Source organism: Argiope bruennichi, chromosome 10 (assembly GCF_947563725.1).
Source record: "Argiope bruennichi chromosome 10, qqArgBrue1.1, whole genome shotgun sequence".
NCBI classification, from domain to species: Eukaryota; Metazoa; Arthropoda; class Arachnida; order Araneae; family Araneidae; genus Argiope; species Argiope bruennichi.
In genome coordinates, this window is record NC_079160.1 from 36,816,674 (window position 1) to 36,840,119 (window position 23,446).

General features: G+C 26.7%; 1 protein-coding gene across 4 annotated transcripts; it reads left to right on the plus strand.

The window, feature by feature from the left end:
- The first annotated feature begins 6,040 nt into the window (after positions 1-6,040).
- Positions 6,041-16,841, plus strand: LOC129989150 (zinc finger protein OZF-like). Of its 4 annotated transcripts, none has more exons than XM_056097499.1 (3): positions 6,047-6,264; positions 7,302-7,374; positions 13,546-16,841. In XM_056097499.1, exon 3 carries the CDS (start codon positions 14,291-14,293, stop codon positions 15,602-15,604), a length of 1,314 nt encoding a protein of 437 aa, XP_055953474.1. In that variant the 5' UTR covers positions 6,047-6,264; positions 7,302-7,374; positions 13,546-14,290; the 3' UTR covers positions 15,605-16,841. The 4 variants fall into 4 exon arrangements, with proteins under 4 accessions (XP_055953473.1, XP_055953474.1, XP_055953471.1 ...); XM_056097496.1 differs by having other exon boundaries at positions 7,314-7,374; XM_056097500.1 differs by having other exon boundaries at positions 6,047-6,145; positions 7,314-7,374.
- The last annotated feature ends 6,605 nt before the right edge of the window (positions 16,842-23,446 follow it).

The following is a 23,446-nucleotide window of genomic DNA, read 5'->3' on the forward strand; positions in this document are numbered from 1 at the left end:
ACAAGAGTTCAAACATGCATAGGTAAAGTCCGTTGCCCACTGAAGTGAACGGACCGGTTATTCTTGGAATTATCGTATCATTGAATTGCATTTCACTGAAATTTATCGGAGCGGTGACTTCACTGGAAAGTGTAAAGTCACCGCTCCACTTCATGAAAATGACCTTGACTCTCCGATATGCCCATTTGATTTGAAGAACAAAAATAACGATGCACTATTCCATAAAGATCATTTTTAATTGCTTGTGACCATTGCATATATTCTGTTTACTACTGGCGCCCTCTATTGGTAGAATATAGAACTAAAGTGAACATTTTAAAGAAATGACATATATATTTAATTCAAATTTTTCAGAAAATGGTTAACTCCAATAAAGAAATTAAATAAATAGTTTAAAAAAAAAGAAATTTAAGAAGTAAGCTGAAATAGATGAATTAATTCAATCACACGTTAATTAAATTAGTAAATTAAGTATTAATTACAATTAATATATTTTATATTTAATACTAATTAATAATTTTTAATTAATAATATGGAAATGACATATATTTGGAACAAATATTTAAAAATGACATTAGCAAAATTATTTATTATTAAAAAATTCGAGGATTATGCATCTCTACTAGTAACTGCCATTGTGAATATACTCAATAATGTTATTATCATTTAAAAAACCATTCTTATTCTTATTATTATTATTATTATTATTATTGTTGTTGTTGTTGTATTTGTTGCAATTATTTATTAGATACCTTTTTAATATATCATAATCATTCCTATTTGTTAGCATTATTAATACAATTATAGTCTGAATAGCCTGAGGAGGGTATTCTTTATTTTTAAATTAAAAACTATGGAGGTTCTCTATAAGAAGGAGAGTTGTCTATCCGCGGCAACTTTCACCACATGTCAAATTTTAATGACATCTAGTAATTGCCATTGTGAAGGTACTGTATAATGCTATTTCTCATTTAAAGACCCATTCTTATTATCTATACTTATAATAAAGCTCAATGTGTGTGTGTGTGTGTGTGTTGGCGCTCTACAGGCCAGGTCATTTGACATACAGTTATCAAATTTGGTACATGTATACCTTAGAGGTCGGGAATGTGCACCTGGGGTCCCTTTTTTTGAAATTTTAATTAGAATTTTAATTATTAATTAAAAACTAACTTTCCCGCCAAAAAAATCTTCCATTTTCCCCACCGCCAACTTTTCCGCCAAAAAAAATCTTCCATTTTCCCCACCGCCAAATGAGTAAGGCTTTAGTTTTTTTTTCTCCCAACAGTAATGAGGCTAGGGTTAACATTTTTCGGCGGATTGTTTTAAACGATTCTGTTTATTTTCTTAATGTTTTAATCATTTAAAATGAAACATTGTTAATTAATCCATGTTTCAGATTCATTCTGAAGTACTTTTGAATTAAAATAACACAGAATAAAGGAAATTAAAAATGTATAATCTGCATAGCGTTACCCCAACTGGCGTAGAAAAATTCACGCATTTGCATTACCGTAAGTGGCGAAGAAAATTCACGCATGCGCATTATGTTCTGATTGATGCCATGACAACCAACGGATGATTTAAATTATTTTTATGTTAGTTGCATGCTTTTGTAAATAAATTGTATTTATGTTAGTTATATATTTTTTGTATATGCTTATAGTTTTAAGTACATCGTTTTTTAAGTAGTTTTTTTTAACCTGTTTTCAATGATTTAAATTATTTTTAGGTTAATTGCATGCTTTTGTAATTAAATTGTATTTATGTTAGTTATATATTTTTTTTGTATATGCTTATAGTTTTAAGTACATCATTTTTTAGGTAGTTTTTTTAAACCTGTTTTCGACCGATTATTTTAAACGATTCATTTTATTTTCTTAGTGTTTGATGCATTTAAAATGAAACATTGTTATTGAATCGATCCGTTCATGATGAATCTGAGAAAATTTTATTGACAAATTCTTGAGATATTACATAAATTAAGAAAGATATTCTTTAGTTACCATAAAGTTTAAACGCTCAGTGACTCTATTATCATTAATCATATTATTAAAAAAATGCTTTGTTTCAGTAAAAAATATTATTATATTCATTGCAGATTAATCATTTACACTTTAATTTAAAGCATAATTTCTACGAGGGGTAACAGAAAATTTGAGAGATACATACCACGCTATGACTGAATATTATGAGTGAATGGCCTTTATAATATTATGAGTGAATTATATGACTATCAAAATTTGAAGTTTTAAAATATTTTGCTGAAGAATCTATTAAAGTTGGAATCGCGTAAAATATTTAATGGTACGACCGGAGTATTCCGGTTCAACCTATTTAATTATTAAAATTTAAACAAACATTAAGATTGGCGAACCGGCTGGTCGCCAAAGGCGGCTAGTTATGAATATGATTATTATTGTTGTTATTATTTGTTACAATTATTTACTAGATGCCTTTTTATTATATTATAATCATTCCTATTTGTTAGCATTATTAATACAATTATAGTCTGAATGGACTGAGGAGGATATTATTTTTTTAACATAAAATACAGTAAGGACTCTTTACGAGAAGGAGAGTTGTTTAACTTCGGAAACTGTTGCCATCTGATCTGTAGCACTGCCTGGTTGTCACTCCAATTAAACTGATCTAGTAGAACTTATTATTTATCCAGTAGACCTTAATAAATACTTTAAAATATTGTAGAGTTATCAAGAATAATATTGCACAATATTTTTTTCAATATTGGAACAGAGTAAAAGGCGAGGCTTTTTCAATATTTTACATACATTAATGTGTAATTTTATATGAGCAATATTACATAATGCAATACCTATTGAATAATATTTTTATCAATTTGCACTATTTCATAGTTAGTCTCTCAGTAAAAAATAAAATTTTGCCGTTAAATCTAACGACACGCTCGTGTGTTTGTAGAACAAATTTCTTGCTCTCTACATCTGGAACCAGAGGATAACAGCCATTGTTGCTACAAATCCCTACCTCTTACTTCTTTAAACTTTAAATCTAAAGACATGTTGCTGAATGGATCCGAGGCCTTACATTTCACAAATGCATATTTATTTTGAGGCCGGAGACGACATTCTTAATTTCAACTAATTATGTTGTAGAACAATGCTTCCTTTAATTTTGAATTAACTAATGTAAACAAATTCTACAAAACTATTTTTTTTAATTCGCTTTTGCATATACTTTTTGTGAATGCAATCCTAAATATCTATCCTAATACAATTTCAATTTTATAAGCAATGATAAAGTTTCATTTGAGATATCAAGTTTCATTATATCATTAATCCAATAGTGTGGTATTAGCACATTTTATGCTGGTTTTAATCGAAACTACATTCTAATATACAGAGTAATTTTTACATTTTAAATGAATAATTAAACTTGTTAAGTTAATATTCATAATTCTTGGACAAATGGAAATCAAAAACATAATCTATAATATTAGCAAATGCACATTTTATAATTTTATTTTGAACTTACTGTACAACATCACTAAAAATAGAATTTACAATATAATTTTCATCGCACATGATATTTCAAAAGTGGTTCAAGTCTATTTTTAAAAAAAATTTCCTCAAAATAAATGAAGTTATGCATTAAAGTAAATATTTTTGTAAAATTTTACTTTTATAATATTATTGAGAATGTAGCATATGTGAAATATTATTACATGATATGCAATATTTTTGAGGCGGTAAGCGGTATTCCTCGATTTTCATAATATTTTATAAGAATATGCAAATATTATACAATAATCCGGAATTACTAAGATAAAATAAAGAAAAAGATTTGAAATTGACTGCAGCACTTACCTATTATGGATTTATAGTGCTGCGACAAATTCGTAAACAATACAAATCTTATTATGGTTTATAAATTTCAGTTAATAATTTTAAAACACAACAAAATATTAAAACTCCAACAAAATCTCAAGAAACTTAGAAAGAAATGTCAACATGCTCATATAACGTAGGATTTAAAATAAGCCTCATATAAAACATTTAATGAAAAGTTAATTGATCTTATCTTATTCCATTTTAAATAATTATTGTTAAATGTCCCTTAAGTTCTTATTATGATAACAGAAAGTTTTCTATGGGCGTTCAGGAAAAATTGTCACTCATTATTGTTTCGTTTTCAAAACAACTGAATAGATCTCTAATATCTAATACCCAATAGTACCACAATATTGTATAATATTTGGAAAATATTGAACAATATTATGAATATAGATGCATAATCCACGATTTTTTGAATAACAAATCATTTTGCTATTGTTATTTTTAAATATGTGTTCCAAATATCTGTTATTTCAATCATATTATTAATTAAAAATTATTACTCAGCATTAAATATAAAATTTATTAATTGTAATTAATACTTAATTTACTAATTTAAGTAACGTGGGATTGAATTAATTTATCTATTTCAGCTTACTTCTTAAATTTGATTTTTTTTCAAAACTATTTATTTAATTTCTTTATTGGAGTAAACCATTTTCCAAAAAATTTGAATTAAATATATATGTGATTTCTTTAAAATATTTACTTTAGTTCTATATTTTACCAATAGATGGAGCCAGCAGTAAACAGAATATATGCAAAGTCATGTCACAAGCAATTAAAAATTATTTGTATGAAATAGTGCATCATCAAATGCGAATATCGGAAAGTCAAGGTCACTCTCATGAAGTGGAGCGGCGACTTCACACTTTCTAGTGAAGTCACAGCTCCAATAAATTTTAGTGATATTCAATTCACTGATACGATGATTCCAAGAATAACCGGTTCGTTCACTTTTCAACCCATTCACAGATTTCTCCTTTTCTGTTTTGTTTGAGAGCTTCCATTGGACAGATCGTATCGATTGTTACTTTCTATCGTAATCCAAAACCTGTAATCGAAATATCACCAGTAAGATCGTATCAAGGATTTGAATCTCACCCCTCTTTGAAAAGTATTGATCACTGGTATTTGTGACTTTATGATATTGGTTACGTAATAACCGCTCGTAAAACATTCGTCATCCCTATTTCAATATTGTTTTCTCTCAACTATTATATAACATTACGTAACTCACACTACTATATAATATTGGGAATTACTTCGGATACAAATACAGCAAACAGTCCATTTCTTTTTATATCAGTCTCAGAAGTATTGAATAATGCTGGTTAAAGAGTTAAAATGTGTAACCTTTTTTCCCCGATTTTCATTTCTCAGTTATTCCATATTATTACAGAGGTGGAATGCACAAAAGTGTACTATAAATAAATAATACGCTTATGATATAACCTTGCATTTAACTTGAATGAGAGTTATTTATAACTTTATTGTTTCACTTTCGTTCACAGTATTCGAGTTGGTCTACAAATGCAATTTAGCGAAACAGCCTATTAAAATCAAAGAAAAGCAAATCTGAAATATTTTATTAAATGGAACTCTAGGTAGCACATCCTGTTTCACAATATTGTACAATATTGATATTATATTATATCATTTAATGTTCAGCAATACAATAAAATATTGTAAATATTGTTTAATACCATACAATATTGTACAATATATGTGTGTTACTAGGCACATTCATTAACTGAAGACATTCTTTTTTTTAAAGGAATTCAAGAAAAAAGATATACTTTGTTGAATTAAAATCTTAAATAGAAATCATTATATTAAATTTATTCTGGATTTGAATTAAGGCAAATTATGAATTATTAATCAATTAACAAAATATAGTTAAATTAATATAATTATGCACAATTTTAAAGTAAATTCTTATTATTATAATTAGAAAACAATATTTTTATAGCTTACTTGTAAAAGTTCCTTTTTTTTTTTTTTTTTTCTTCTTCTTCTTCTTTTAATCGGAATACCATATTATACTTGGATCCGGATTACTTAACAAATCATGCATTTAAACCCGAAGTTGCACAAGGATCCGTGAAGAACGGTGTTCGCGAAGAAATTTCTAGCAGCTGGCATCAACTTGGCGAGTATTTGTTGTAGGTTAGGTGATTTGGCGTAAAGTAGAAATGTCAGCGTTTGTTTACTAGAGACAAATTATTAGAAAGCACCTTATAGAAGCTGATTAGAAAGCAACAAAATTTTAAGTAAATGTTGTTGAATTAATGCCTATTTCTACTTTTAAAAGTTCAATTATATATCCAAAAGTTTTCCCATGATACAGATTACAGAATGACCAAAATTGCTTTACACACTGATTATTCAAGTAAATAATAATATATTTCTTTTCTGTTTCTTATTATTTTTATCTTCCTATTTCCCTATTATATTTCTGAATATTGTATAATATATTGTATAAACTCAGGTGTTAAATTTATTGAGTACTTTTCTTTAAAAGAAAAAGAGTTGATGTTTATTTTTTGCTTATTTAATAGTGTTTTAATAAACACTCTAGTAATTTTTTTTCTTCTTCTGGAAGAATATCTGCAATAGAGCATATAATTTTTTCTGATTTAATTTAGATATATGTTGCAAGTTTGAGTGAAATGAAATATTCTAGAAAAAAGTTTATTTGATGAAGTAAATTAATTAAATATTTTTTTAGTCGATATGGAAAACAGTGTAATTTTCTGAATTATCTGTATTAAGAATATCATCTCTCCATCTGCCTTTGTGATAGTGACTTGTATAAAACTGCTTTTTATATTTATTTATAAATTTTGTGTTTTTTCATGCCTATTTTGTTCAGCATAAATGTTATTTTGTCAAACTTTCTTGGGTGTTAGATGTTGGTTTAGAGCATGTGATAACTTTAATTATTTTGAGTTTGCCTGTAAAAAAAAGGTTTTTCAGTCTGGTGTACAATAATAAATTTTATTATTGTCACTATTTCTATGAAAATAAAAGTATAATTTCACATCATATTTAATACATTTCATTCAAAATTTATTGCAATCTACAAAATTTACCTTATTTAAAATAACACTAAGTACACATTATCTCCCATTTCTTTTCCTTGTTATTTTAAAAAATTTTACTGTGAATACATGTGTATTTCAATAGATTTCTTGAAAATTCTCACTTACTATTTTTAGTGTTGAAAATTTCCCTTTTACATTTATGTCTCATTAATTTAGAATGTATTTTGATTATTTAAATAACTTCAGACATCTACAGTGTAATGGGAAGTAATATACAATCATTTTAATTAAGATCATTGAAAATGCAAGTAATATAATTTTGTTCTGCATTCAATATCAAGAATACAATGTTTTTAAAATTATTATACTACTTCTCATGTAGATTTTTTTATAGAAGTATGAAGAAAAGGTTTGTGAGTGGAGATAGAAAAATTAGCACTTTGCAACTTATTGAGGTATTTTTTAATCTTAATTTTTTATATTATACATCAATTAAAATTGAATATTATTTGTTACTTACGTTTTCAAACCATAGTTTAATATCTCTTGGAAGAATAAAAATCACTATTTTATAATCTTTATATGAAATATTTTTATATTTTCCCATACTCTGTTTTCTAATATTATATTAAAATGTAAAATATAAAAACATTATTGTGAGTACAATATTAAAATAAATTCTTATACATATTTTGATTGTTTTCATTTTTAATGATACAAAATATGAAAATTCATTATTATTATATTAAAATTTGCTATGCTTAAACAAAAATGGAAATTCAGTTAGTGATAAATTCTATAAAGGATGATTAAACTGATAAATGTCCTCTTACTCTACTTTTAAATATTCCTTTAGCTTCTGTTATTTCTACTTGAATATATTTATATTTCATATATGCACTTAAATAATGTTACAAAACATAAGGAGAATTCAGTTATGTGATGCAATCTTGGATTTTATTATTAATAATAATTTCCCTATGCATAGACATCCCTCTCTTAAAATGGGCCTGGGTGCAAAAAATCATTTAGGCCCTGCATTTTTTGTAAAGCAAAAAAAAAAAAAAAATTGCAAACACAAACATATAATATAATTGTATGTTTATTTAATGTACAATTTTGTTTTTGCTACTAATTACTTCAGAAAAATTACAATTTTTTTGCAATTTCTTTTTTGATGTTTACTTTTATATATAATGTTTGACTTTTTCTTATAGCAAATGCATTTAAGAATTCTGCTCACATGTTTGACCAAAAATAGTTCTTAATTAATTTTAATTTGCAGAAAGAGCGCTCAGCATTTGCTATCCCTATTAGCACAAGTTATATCCCGATATCTTCACAATGTCCTTCAATATTCTGAATGCCAGAGAATATTGTGAGGTTGTCTTATGCTTGAAATGCACAACAGTGTTGTGCATTTCATGTTAATAGGGATAGTAATTGGCTATTTAAAAAATATTTTAATACAGTTAACAAATTTAGAAATAACTCATTATAATTATTGTTTTATATGTATTGCAATATGTCTTGTGCATCATTTACTTCTCTTTCGTTCAAAGTCAAATCCCATAGAAAACTAACTTCCTGGATTAGGTTTTCATCTATCTACAAAATTTTTGGATCATTTTTCTAATTTATATTTTTTGAAAGTTTTTATATCAGTGATTAATTTGAAATACTTTAAATCTATCTCCTATCTGTGCAGTAATAGTATTAATTAATGTGTTATAAAATAACATCTAAATTCCTCTACCAGGTTTTCTATAACTTCATCATCAGAAATTTCGAAATATAATCTTTTTCAAATTTGTTTTTTAAGAAAATGCTCTGAAATTATGTATTGTCACTTTTTCTTCGTCTTAAAATATATTAAATTTTGGATTTCAGTTTTAATTTTATTGTTTAAATTAAATCAATCAAGAACAGTTATTTGTGCTTAAAATAGTTTATTGATAGTGCTAATTTTGAAAAATATTCCAATTCATAGTATATAATAAATGGCAATTCGTAATACAAATGGCATTTCTTGTATTGAATCCAACAAAGTTTTAGTTTCAGATACCACTGTATTCTCATTTGCATCAATATATTCTTCTAGGTCATTACAAATTGGTCCAAATTGTGTATTGTACACTATTTTGAATCCCCAATATATTGCATAATGTATATGCATAATGATTTAAATTATATATAAATATATATAATTTAATATACTGCATAATGGTTTAAAAATAATATTTAATTGCTTTTGTAGAATTTCCCATCTTTTTGTGGATGCAGAAAATAAGCAATATAAGAGTTGCAATATCCAAAAAAAAACTTGATATATATATACTGGTAGAAGTGACATCACAAATTAATATATTACAAGAACGGCTACTTGTTAGTTGAAATGGCAACCAAAAAAGACCAAGAAAATTTTTTGCCAATATGGCGATTTCAGTTGTCATACTGTATAGCATGTGATTATATAACTTGATATTTGGGTATAGTTTTATAATTTGGCAAAAAATTTTCTTGAACTTTTTGGTCATAGTTAAAACTGAATTGGACCAAAGAGTGTGATAGACCAGACACATAAATTAGATGATGGTTTAGAGCAATTATTCCAGATTGAGCTTGCTATCATTGTGGTATGCCTGTCCTCTACAATTCATAATATCTAAATCAAACTCACTTAATCTTTTCAATAGTGATTTTGTTAGTCCTTCTCCAGTTGCATCAGTTACTTCAATAAACTCTATTAATGGATCATTTATAGTTAATCTTTAAAATTTACATACCTAATAATGACTGAAGTTTGTTCCTTATGGGAAATATCAAGAGTACAATCCATTAGAATATTGTAGTTTGTAGCTGCTTTTATATCATCTTTAATTTTTTTAAGAACTTTATTTCCTAATGCAGGATTAATTTGTTCTTGTGATCCATGTGTTAAATGAGACACAATTCGAATTTTTTATTCTGTTCATATGATCCATTAGCACAGAGTTGTATTTGATTTTTAAAAAAAAATCATTATTAGATGTTTCTATTATTTTATGGGATTTCAAAAAATTCTAAATGAGATTCTAGAATTCTTTGAAATAGTAATTTCAGTTATTTCTTGTCCTTATTTATATTATCTTAATTTGTTTTATCAATATTTGAACATAAATTTAATCATTTTAATAAGTCTTTCCAAGCAATAAATGAATTAAAGGGATGAATAAAACACACATGATCTTGAATTGCAGTTGACATTTTCTTCAGTTATTATAACCAGCTATAAATTGCATAGATTGTTCGTGTCCTCTTCTTTTGGAAAATAGTATACAACAAAAACAAAACACCAAGTCTTGCATTTTTAAATAAATTAATGAGTTGTGAAGATCAGCTTCACCTTTTGGCATTTTTTTTAGTAGTATACAATGGAAAATGATATACCTTCAGCAGTCTTAGCAAAATCTCCTTTATTGTACATGTCCAGTTTTCATGAATAATATTCTAAACTTGCCAGTTACAATATTTAGCTATAAACCTGGGTCACTGTTATCACTTAAACATATCTATTATTGTCAGTTTTCTTGTTATTTTCTGTTTTGATCATATTTACATTAAAATACGGTTCTTCAACAAATTTCTACATTTTCATTCAAAGTCTGCGCAGTTTGTACGGAATTTTCTTCACCAGTTAAAGCTTGAATTGTAATTTCTGAAGTCAAAGCAATCTCAATGCTAGAATTAATTTGCAGCTAAAAACCGATCTACTTAGTAACTTCTTGAAATTTATCTTATCTTTTTTTTTCCTTTCCTGCTTATATATCTATATATATACACACACACACAGATGGTTGTTTCCTTGGCATGTAGATGCTTTGATTTAACAATATTAAACAATTTATAGTATGAATGATCAAAATATTATATGTAATCTAACCTAGTGGATGAGGTAAATGACAGTAAATCCATTTATCTTACGTTTATAATATGCTGCACACTTGCACTAGACTGTAATATATGCTGTAAACTTTGTATATTTCTAAACTCATCTATTGTTCCAGTTAAATTTCTTCCTCTCTACTTCCCATCCTGCTATTATTGTACAGAACATTATTTTAGTTCTTAACCATGTTGGGCCCCCTCAATTGCACTCCACATGCACAACATCCACTGCAAGCTTCAGGCATCGGTCCCTGACTCTGTGGCCAGATATAAGAGTTTTAATGACTTTGTTATGTTTTCAGCTTTTTTTCCTTTAATGCTTGCAATCTTTATTAAATGTGAACGGTATTTGTATGTTGTTGTGAAATAATGTTTAATTATTGTTAAACTATTGTTCTATCATTCCCTGATTTACTTATTTTAAAAATATCCTTTCTTGACTTTACTGTTCTGAAAGATTTAGAAAGATATGTCAAAAGTAGGGTATAACATAAAAACAAAAAATGTTATATTTGATATTTATTTGAATTTGAATATTCCATTATAAATTTGCTATGTTTTGTAATGTTTGCAAGTGAAATTAAAGTGAAAATTAATTTAATATACCTTTGTGAAGTGCATATAAAATAAAATGCAGTGCTAGTCCAAAAGAAGGCAGGTTTAGAGATCTTTTCATAAAATAGAGACATTTTTCATCTTTATTCAATTTTTGTTATATCAATTAATAGAGTATATTTCTAATTGCATGTTTTATGTGAGAATTCTTATTATTTAACATTCATTTTCATTAACTTATCATATATTTTATTATATTACTGAAAAATAGAATTTTACTTTTATAAAGTTTTGTTACAATTTTTTGAGAGATGGAACTGCAGATAAATATTTCATAAATGTTTTTGTAAAAAATAACATCAAAATAAAAATGCAAATATCATTATATGAAATTACTGTATTTAGTTACTGTTATTATTTGTTTAATTAGCTTTAAAATATTTAAAATTTTAAGAATTAAAAGATGCATTTTAGTTATCTGTTTATGAAATTTATCTCATTTTTCAAAATCTCTATGTATTTAAAGCAGACTTTTGCTTTAATGACGTATAGTTCATAGTAAATTAGTTAATTCAATTATTTAATTTTTGTGCTGTGAATCATTCTTATACAAAAAAAAATGAATTAGGTTCTTTTTATTTATACATTTATTCAGCAACTAAATTTAATGTGATAAATTAATTAGTCTGCTGAAAATATCAATATGAAAAAAAGGAATCAAATTATGAAATATCATTATAGCATCTTGCAGTTAATGAGCATTTATAAGTAACAAGTTTTTTGCTTTCTAATTAGAAATTCAAAATTAATAAGAGAAATAATAAATGATCGTGCATTCTTCTAACACTTATAAAAAGTTATTTAAAATCATATCATAAAATTCATTTCAATATTTCATTGTATTTTATATGTCCGTGTTGTATTATTTTGTATTAATTTATATTCTATATTGTATTATTTTGAAATTCTTAGCTTAAATATAGCTAATAATACTATAAAAAAAGATATTTTACTTCTATACTACATATTTTAGTTTACAAGCAAAGTTTTGAATCATCAGTCTTTACAATACATAATAATAAGATTGGGGGGGGGAACCTTGTGATCTGGAACATTAGGTAATGCAGTTTGATGTTACGTTTTTTAGCAGCAAACTGTAAATATAATCATATGATTTAGTAATAATGATTTTTTTCAGAAACAGTTCACATTGCTATTAATTAGTATTAATTATTTTCATTTGTATTGATGAAGAATCAAGAAACAAAAGAAAAACAATATTTATAAATGATAGATTTCAAATATACCACATGAGACTAATTTTGGAATACATTATAGTAGGTGAAAAAATTATGATGCCACAATTCAGTGTAAGGTAGCGTTCATTTAATTTAGCAACAAGCACAGTTTTGTTTGCCATACTGTAATGAAGTGAGAGTTGTTACCATTGACAACTCTCTGTCTTGTAAAAAAAAAAAAAAATTAATATAATTCCGTAAATATGAAGCAATTTTTAAATTAGAATAAATTATCTAATGAAAAATTAAACATTGTAATGATAATTTTTTTCTTAGTATGATTGTAATTTTATCTTTTTAGATAGCATGGAAGGAAGCATATGTCTAAACAGAATGATATTATAAAAATAAAATATATTTGTTTTATCTAAATGTTTCCCAAAATAAACTTAATGAATACAAAAGAATTGCAAAACACAAGAAAAATACAAATGTGATTGATGTAAAGATTATTCTTTGTATTACTTCTGTTGTCAACATCCCTTTTTTCAGATAGTACAGAACCATTTAAGTGAATAAATATCAATTATTTGAATCTACGTATTGATTTTTGACGTATTTTACTCAGTTTATGATAAAGCTTTTTTTTTAATGTATAAGAACTGATCAGGAATGAGTAGCTAAATCAATTATAAGATTCCAATATACTTCAAAAATCTTTTTGTGCATTAAAACATAATTTTTAATTAATAGAAGTTAATCATTTAATTATTAACTTCAAAGCCTTTTACTAAAAATTTTCTTGTGCTTCATAATATTTGTAAGGAAAATTTATAGAAAATCTACTTAGTGTTTGAATTTTACAACTTTCAAATGACTTATGCATTTTATTTTTATTTGTTATAGATTTGGAAACACATTGCGGAGCCTGCATAAGTGTTACAATGACCTGGTGTGGAAAATCATTGCAGTGCCAGATAAAATGTTCAAAGCCTTCTGTAATTGATTAAGGCCTGCTGTCTTTAAATCCTGGGCATTCAGATCTAAAAATTACAGATTTTTTTTCTATTATTGACTGATCTTTCCCTGAATTGTGCTCTAGAAATAGAACTATTGGATTTGAGTTCTAACACTTGAATGTGTTAAACCTCCATCAATGAGAAAACTGGTAGGTATCATTTGTAGTTTCGGATATCTGCTAAAGATTAATATTTCTTCAACTGAAAATTTATATCTTGATATTTTAATAAATGAAAGAAAGCATTAGATTTTATTAGAATTACTTTGAACTATCAGCATCCAGTGATAGGTTTGTGAATGAACACTTCAAAAATCATGAATTCTAGTCATAAAACAATTTCCCTTGAAATCAAGGTTTTGAAAGAAAAACATAAAAACTTTTTTTATTGTCAGGAATTTATTTGTGTTGTTTCTTGTAAATTGTGAGTTATGTGAAGAATTGTGAGTTATTTATATTCTATGTTCCCTGGTAATATTACATTTACATGAACATTTTTGAAATACAGACAGTCAGCTAGGAATTTTATACTTCATCTTGCTTAAAATTATATGGATGCTTCCATGTCTAGTCATTTTCTATGCCATTCATGAATTCAAGAAAAAATAATTTATATTACAGAACAAAATCTGTATGTTAAGTATGTGCAGTAAAAGCTTTAATCATCAGAGTGTCAAGCAGTTTCTTCAACTAAATGAAGTGAAAGAAAAATCCCTCATGCCTACCATACGCAACAAAGCATTTAATCAGTTTGGTAATATGAAGAATCCTCTGCAGACGAATGAAGAAAATAAACCTTTCAAATGTGATGTATGTACTAAAACATTTCCTGTGAAAAGATATTTAAAGAAACATATGCAATTACATACAAACGGGAAACAGCATGTTTGTGAAATATGTTATAGAGACTTTTCCCTGAAGCATCACTTGAAAAGGCATTTAGCTACACATTTGAAAGAGAAACTGTATATATGTAAATTTTGTAACATGTCATTTCATGTTAGGTCGAATTTAACAATGCATGCACAGATACATGTGAACGACAGACTATATGCTTGTGAAATGTGTGGTAGGAGATTTATCCGGAAGCAGCATTTAAAAACACATTTCTTGACACATACAAAAGAGAAGCTATTCATTTGTAATATATGCGAAAAAGGATTTTCTCAACGGTCAAATTTAAAAACACATTTACAAGTGCATACGAAAGAGAAGCGGTATGTCTGTGAATTGTGTAACAAGCAATTCTCTCTGCACCATCACTTAAAAAGACACATAAATACACATATAAAGGAGAAAGGCGCATTTTCTTTTAAATCGAATTTAAAAACTCATTTAATGACACATACCAAAGAGAAACCATTTGCTTGTAATCTGTTCGACAAAGCATTTTCTCAGCAGTCGAATTTAAAAACTCATTTAATGACACATACCAATAAGAAACCATTTTCTTGTAATGTGTTTGACAAAGCCTTTTCTCAGCAGTCGAATTTAAAAACTCATTTAATGACTCATACCAAAGAGAAACCATTTGCTTGTAATCTGTTCGACAAAGCCTTTTCTCAGCAGTCAAATTTAAAAACTCATTTAATGACACATACCAAAGAGAAACCATTTGCTTGTAATGTGTTTGACAAAACCTTTCCTCAGCAGTCGAATTTAAAAACTCATTTAATGACACATACCAAAGAGAAACAATTTGCTTGTAATGTGTTCGACAAAGCATTTTCTCAGCAGTCGAATTTAAAAACTCATTTAATGACACATTCCAAAGAAAAACCATTTGCTTGTAATGTGTTCGACAAAGCATTTTCTCAGCAGTCGAATTTAAAAACACATTTACGAACTCATACAACAAAGGAACCGTATGCATGTCACTTTTGCGATAGAACTTTTTCGTATGACTCAGCTTTAAAGACACATTTACTGATACATTCTAAATACTAACCATATACATTAAAAAGTGAAACCATTATCCTGTGACAATGTACTCAAATATTTTTTATCAAAAAGATTACTTTTGTGAACATATTCAAGAGATAAATGGTATATCTATGAATATATATATATATATTAAAACTTTTCCTGGGCAGCTGAATTTTAAAGCACATTTATGTACCCACCATAGGATATAGAAGCGGCCAGTATGTGACTTTTACAGTAAAACGTTTTCTTTTCAAGGATTTCTAAAGCCATATTTACTAAAGTATGTGAAAATGAAAGGGTTTGCAAATAAATTATTAAGTAAAACTTTTTCCTCATACCCAATTAAATATATCTTTATGAATACTTAAGAAACACAAATTTATTTTACAATAAAATATTTTCTTTAACATTGCATTTACTGATATACGCAAAAGAGAAATTGAATGCCTATGGTATGTATATTAAAACATTTTTTATCGAACTTCTTAAAAGGTATATTCTCGAATATATATAATAGAGAAATCATCTACATTTGATATTTGTAATAAAACATTCAAATAGAAACCAAATATAAAGCTCAATTTTCTATGTTTATGAAATATAAGCTATATATCTGTAGAATATTTGCTGAGCAGTTTATAAAAAAAGCACATAGGTTACAAGCTTTTGTGCAAATTTCCTAACCAATATAGCTTAGCTACAGGCATGATTTATACTTACACATACAAAAGAAAAACCATATGCATGTGATACTTGTTCTGAAACATTTTATCAGCTGCCAAATTTAGAAATCATTATACAGATGCATGCTGATGAGGAATGATCATATTGAACTTCAGATTAAAATATTAGTAGCTTTGAAATTATGCTGTTACTAATAATATTGCAAGCTCCAGAGAGAGTTACCAGAGTTACAACTATAATCATTGAAGTTTTACTTTGTAGTGACTTGATTAGATAATAATCCACCCATTTTACTTACTTAATAATATTTTCACAATCATGGCAACATGTTTGAAAGTATTTGGATTTTTTTTGGTGGGGGTGGGGGGCTTATATATAAGTTTTTGATTTTGGGTAAATTTCTGAATAAAAACATCACCTCGGCTTATGAGCAATTCGCTTATATTCGAAAATATACAATAGTTATGGAAATTAAAAACATGCCAATCTCTATTTTATATTATGATAAGTGAATTATTTGATATATCTGTCATCCCACATTCTACCTCATAACAATTTTTGCTTTATAACACCATTGATCATCATATTTATTCATATTGTTATTATATTTATATTTATTCATATAGTTGTTATATTTCTATTTATTCATGTTGTTGTTATATTTATATTTGATTCATGTTGTTGTTATATTTATATTTATTCATATTGTTGTTATATTTATTCATATTGTTATTATATTCATATTTATTCATATTGTTATTATATTCATGTTGTTGTTATATTCATATTTATTTATTGTTATTATATTCATATTTATTTTTTTGTTATTTTATTTCTATTTATTCAAATTGTTATTATATTTATATTTATTCATATTGTTTCAATGTTACAATATGTTCTCATTTACTGTTATTTTATTCATAATTATAAAGCATTTTCATTCCAAAGATGCATGCATACTCATTGGAATCTGTGCAATGTTCATTAAAGTGTTGTGTCCACATAAAAATTTTATCATTTAATGATTCAGATGGAAAAGAAATCTTTTAATGTGTGAAGAAACATTTAATTTTATCATTGACCGTTTATAAATGTATTTCATAAATGATAGATGTACTAGAGTTAGTATTGTTGTTAATTTATCTGTATAGCCAGGCTTTGACAAATTGGCAAATGTAACATAAAAATTATATCTTATTAGATAAATCTATTTTGATATATTAGGAGATGGACATGACTTCATTTTGCTCCATCAATTCACATGATTCAATATATTTCAACAGTAAAAAGAAAAAGTAAAAATGCCCTGATTGCAACAAAATCGTATTTATTACAATCTTGTTAATTCTTTGCTATGTTTATCTGTTTTATACTTCCTCTTAGTAAATACTATAGGGAATGGGTGTCTCTGAAATCGAAGATAGATGCTAGCTTGTCAAAGCCACACTGCATCTGTTGTTATTTCTGTCTTCTCTGAAATGTTCTGGTGGATATTATGTGATAAATTAAACATTTGGAGAACCAGTTTATGAATCTTATAACTTATATATATACAATATATATGCATGCCATTAAATATGTTTAATAAACCTGTAAGCTTTTTCAGTTTACTGAGAATATAATATGCATGTCATTAAATATGTTTAATAAACCTAAAAAAATTTGCAGTGTGCTGCAAAATATAATATATATATATATGCATGTCATTAAATATGTTTAATAAACCTAAAAGAATTTGCAGCGTGCTGCAGAATATAATATATATATGCATGTCATTAAATATGTTTAATAAACCTGAAAGAATTTTCAGTGTGCTATGGAATATAATATATATATGCATGTCATTAAATATGTTTAATAAACCTGAAAGTATTTTCAGTGTATTGCAGAATATAATAAATATATATATATATGCATGTCATTAAATATGTTAATAAACCTGGAGCCATTTTCAGTGTGCTGCAGATTATGACGTGCATGTCATTAATTATGTTTAATAAACCTGGAAGCATTTTCATTGTGCTGCAGAATATGATATACATGTCATTAAATATGTTTAATAAACCTGGAAGCATTTTCAGTGTGCTGCAGAATATGATATGCATGTCATTAAATATGTTTAATAAACCTGAAAGTATTTTCAGTGTGTTGCAGAATATTATATATACATGTTATTAAATATGTTTAATAAACCTGAAAGTATTTTCAGTGTGCTGCAGAATATAATGTTTTGAACAAAGATGCTCTCTTTTATTTACTTTTAGAAGAAAGAATGTAACTATCTTTTGCATGATGAAGGGTTTCCTTCTGCGACGTCTTATTTCTTCGTAATTTGTAATTTAAACTAAAAACTTAAATTAAAGATTGATACTTTAATTCCAGTTATATAATTCTTTAAATGATTTTGTGTATAATAAAATGTTTGCCCCCCCCTCCGAAATATGACGTAATGCATGATATGTTTTAAATACAAGCTTTTTTTTCTAATTTCTTGCCCTTTAAATCTGCATATTTTAAATAAAATCAATTTTGAATCACACAGCTCTTTTTTTTTTTTTTCCCCCTACTCCTTTGGTATATTTATATTTTGCTGTGCAAATTGTTCACGGAAAGCGATAATAATGAATTGTAGAAAATTAGCATTTAATGAAACAATGTGATTTGATTTTCAAGATTTTTCTATCAGTTGTGCAGATTTTTGTCTTTTTTTTTGCAGTTTTATCGAATAAAGAAAAATATTTTAAATCAACGATAATGCGCAGTTGTGAAAATCAAATAATTTTAAAAGAAATTTCAGTAGGAAATATGAGTAGATGTTTTGACACCAGAAATACAAAACAAAACAAACTAAGTGTAGACATCTATTGTTTACTACATTATAATTGATCTTGTACCTGTAATATAATCCCATTACATGTCATTAATGTGCTTTGATGTGCAATCATATGTGCCATTGAATTGATCATTGTATCAATGCATCATTGAATATTTTGATGAAATATTTGTGTGCTTTCTACTGTCAATAAAAATGTTTCAAAAGCATTTAAGTGTCTTTTGTCATTTTGTTGATTATTTGCGATTGCCAGGTCACCCGAATATGCAGACAGTCACAATTTTACTGTTATCTACGATATATTTGTTACACTTTTATCTTTTTTATAAGTTTTTTATTGAAAATAATAGCAAAATATATATTTAATTTAATTTGTTGACGATCTTCTGAGAGCATTTATGAAATTTGATATCAAGATTTTTAAAAAATACCAGAACTATAAAAAGAGGTATATGCATATTTAAATTTCTATATAACTCATTTATATGCAAAAATAATAGCACAAATCAAAGTATAATGTCCTTTATTTACAATGGAAATATAAAATCATTTACTTAATCAGAATTTTTCAAAATATTTTCCTTCTTATTTAATTCTCCCTGTTATGCAAAATAATTTTCTTCCTGATCCATTGCAAATGTCACTTAGAATGTTTATGAATGATTTTTTAATTATCTTTCTATGGCTGCTCTCTACTCATCAATATAATTAGAGTTATAAATATTGCATTTCTGTGATCTTCAGAAAATAAATTCCATTAATAAGTTGGATCCTGTGAACATAGGTGAAAGCATCACTCTCTCTATTCTGAAACTATATTCTCACTTGCATTCCACCAAAGTAAGTTTTTGATGATTTCATTACTCAAACTAATGCTTGTGCATATTCAAATGGTATTTAATGTGGTAATAACTGGAAACTTAATTATTTGATGCATTTTATTCATTATGTATATACTATTTACATATGAAGTGTATACCCACTTTTCGATATCTTGTGGGTATTCTGTTTTGTATAAAATGTGATAAAACATGAAAAATCGTTTAAAAATTATTTTTTTTTAAATTTATTTTATTTTATTTATTTATTTATTTTTTTGCAATTAGTCTATGTATAGGGATCTTATGTTTATATAAATCTTTCATTTTTGTTATGTTAATTTTATATATATAGTCATTTTTATTTTGTTTATATAAATCTTTCCTATTTGTTATATATAATTATTATAATAATTTTGTTTGTTTATATATATCGTTTGAAATTATTATTTGTTATCATTTTTGTTATAAAGAGTTTTTTAACAATTTATTTCTATTGTTTTCTTTTTTTAAAAGAATTCTTTAGTCTTCTAATATATCAAGTCTAATCTTTGAATCAAAAATTCATACAGAAAATGAAGTGCAACATTTTGTGTTAATCAAATCGACTTGGAGCTTAGTATATGTGTTATAAATTAGACTAATTAAATATTATTATGTCGCTTTCCTGCACGACCTTGAGGGTAAATTGATTCATTGCTATGTAAGAGCTTGGACAGTGGCCTATTTTCCAACTAAGCAGACTATAAACACTAGACTGTGAGGTGCCTGGAAGCAGGTTTATTAACACATTTTACTTTCCTAGTTGCCAAGAAATTAAATGTGTACAAAAATATAAATTCTAAAAGTAATATATTAGAATAATATTAACATTTAATCATAATTGATCAATGTTCTTTAAATTTTATTATGTTCCCTTTCTTTAAAACCGTAGATACAGGCAGTTTGGTGTCATGATAAGCAAATAAATATAAATATATATTTACGAAAATAATACAATAAAAGTATTAATCTAAAAATAAATCATAAATATGTGCTGAAATGTAAAACTATAGACCATGAAATTAAACGAGGGAAATCATCTTGTTAAAGTAAACTTCCATCTTATTAGAAGACTGTTTAGGGCTACAAAATATCTAAATTCGCCCCTGAGCATAAAGGAAAAGCTCTCATTTGTAACTTTATGTTTTCGCTCCTGAATCACACATGTGAATACTGTTCAGCAACGAATTCTAAAACCCTCCGCTCTTTTGCGCATGCGTTAAGATGGGTTTAATCCGTCAAAATAGGGGTAAAAAGAAAGATGAAAGGAGGAGATGTTTACATTTCCTAGTATAAAAAATATATCTTAGGGAAAATCCAAGATCAAAGGGAATACCGGAAATGCACTTATCGTTCCGTGTTTCACCCTTTAATGAGATGGAGTCGTCGAAATGTAGTCGTCTCAGAATCCGTTGACGAACAGTACTAGTACGCCAAAAGTCAGAAGCTATAGCCTTCCCTTAAAGGATTTATATTCTACAATCCATTCCTGGGCAGCTGGTTGGCTACAAAATCTCAGTGTTTCATAATGCAGAATAATGGATGAGTTTACGAATATTGCTGGTCAACAGCTCTCCTTTCGAGGTTATAAGTAATTCTAATTGATTATCAAATTTAATATTCCAATAATCCAATTCTTTTAGTATTGTACTATTTCTTTATTTTCGAAAGTAAACAGCTGTTGTTGAGGCTTTTATATCTCGAGAATGCAGCAGGAAAATGGCCCTAACCATTAATGAAGATAAAATTATGGATATCCTTTGAGGATCAGTAATTATACTTTTGAGACTGCAAAACTATTTACATTCTAGCACAGTGATCTCAAGTTATAATGACATAAATACTGAAATAAAAAAAATAGGTTATTCATGGCTAATAGATGTTTCCATGGTCTTAGAAACCAACTTAAATTAAAATTATACAGCATAAAATCAAAAATAATTTTTATATAAAAATACTTGATGGAAGTGAATGCTGGATATTTAACAAATCAGAAGAGGAAAAGAAAAATATTTAGTACGATCATTGGATCAATAAAATGAAATAATTTATAAAAAATTGTATATAATCAAGAAATTTATTTTTAAAAAATGTGGCAAAACCGACATTGTCAAATCAGTAAAATCATCTCGTATTAGATGATTGGGTAATATATCTAAATATGATGCATTCTCAACTTTAAAAAAATTAAATAAATAAAATCATTTTTGAAAAAAAAAAGGGAGGGGGAAAGCGACGAGGAACCCACCAGATGGCTGGATAGTGTTGATAAAGATCTAAAGCAGGTAGGAGTGAACCAATAAAGAACTCTGGTGCAAATAGAGTCAGCTGGAATGCTTGGAGAGACTTGTAACAGATTATCGTGTTTGTGAAGATTTCTCTATTTTTCTTTTTATTTTTATATCTTTCTCTATTTTTAACTAACTACCTTTGACAACCAACCGGTTGGTTAGAATATTAGTTGCGTTTAATTCTACATTTATATCTTTTCTGCGTAATGTGAGAAAAAGCTTGAAGTATTTTTTTTTCAACATGAAAATCATAACGATTTAATAGCTTTACACTTGTGCGGGTTGAGGTTCGAACTCGCAACGTTAGGGTTCATAGCCGAGTAACATAACCACTAGACAAAAGAGTACTCTCTTCTCCGGAAGTTGTTATCTGGCTTATAATGTTACCACTACACACTTATTCTATTTATTATGCTCCTGAGCATTCTTAACGAAATCGAGTTGAATACCAACACAGTGTCATTGAAAACTTAACTATCGTCTAATTGCTTGTTGTCCTTCACAGGATTATAGCTTCACTTCATTATTCTTCCTGTAAATTGTGCAGAAATATGGAGAGAATATTTTTTTTTTCCTCAGGAATACAACAAATGGAAGCAAATTACGCAATTAAATATTTGACGGATAAATTTTAAAAAAATGTTTGATTTTTTTTTTCATAACATTTGAATGTATATAAATTGTACAAAAAAATATTTCCGAAAAAAAAATGAAAAAAAAATCAGACGACAATTAATTTGCAATCACAAAAAAAATACAATTTTTTTAAAATTTTGAAATGGGAGAAAATTATGTTTTGCCCGTTAATGTTCTTGGGAGACATCGTTGAAATACGCCAAAATCTGGATTAATCTCTGATTAGTTAAAATTTTAAATATTTCTTTTTAAAAAAAATTGTTCAGAATACGCATTTTTATCCAACAAAGTATATCCTTGCCAACAGATACATATTCTTTAGAATGATACAAATTAATTTTCAAAAGCAATAATTTAACCGGAGAGTTGAACGGTTGACGATGGTGATTTTTTTCACATTTCAACATATATGTTGCATATAGATTTGCAGGCAACTTTTATATATAATATACTATAATAAGTGGATAATTAATATTTTTAATCGCAAAAATTTTGTTTCATTTATCGCTAAAATGATATTTACTAATGTTGTTTACTATGTGTCGACACTCCAGAAGAC

Coding starts and splice junctions, on each gene's coding strand:
- LOC129989150 (XM_056097498.1), top strand. CDS start 14,291: ATGTTAAGTATGTGCAGTAAAAGCTTTAATCATCAGAGTGTCAAGCAG.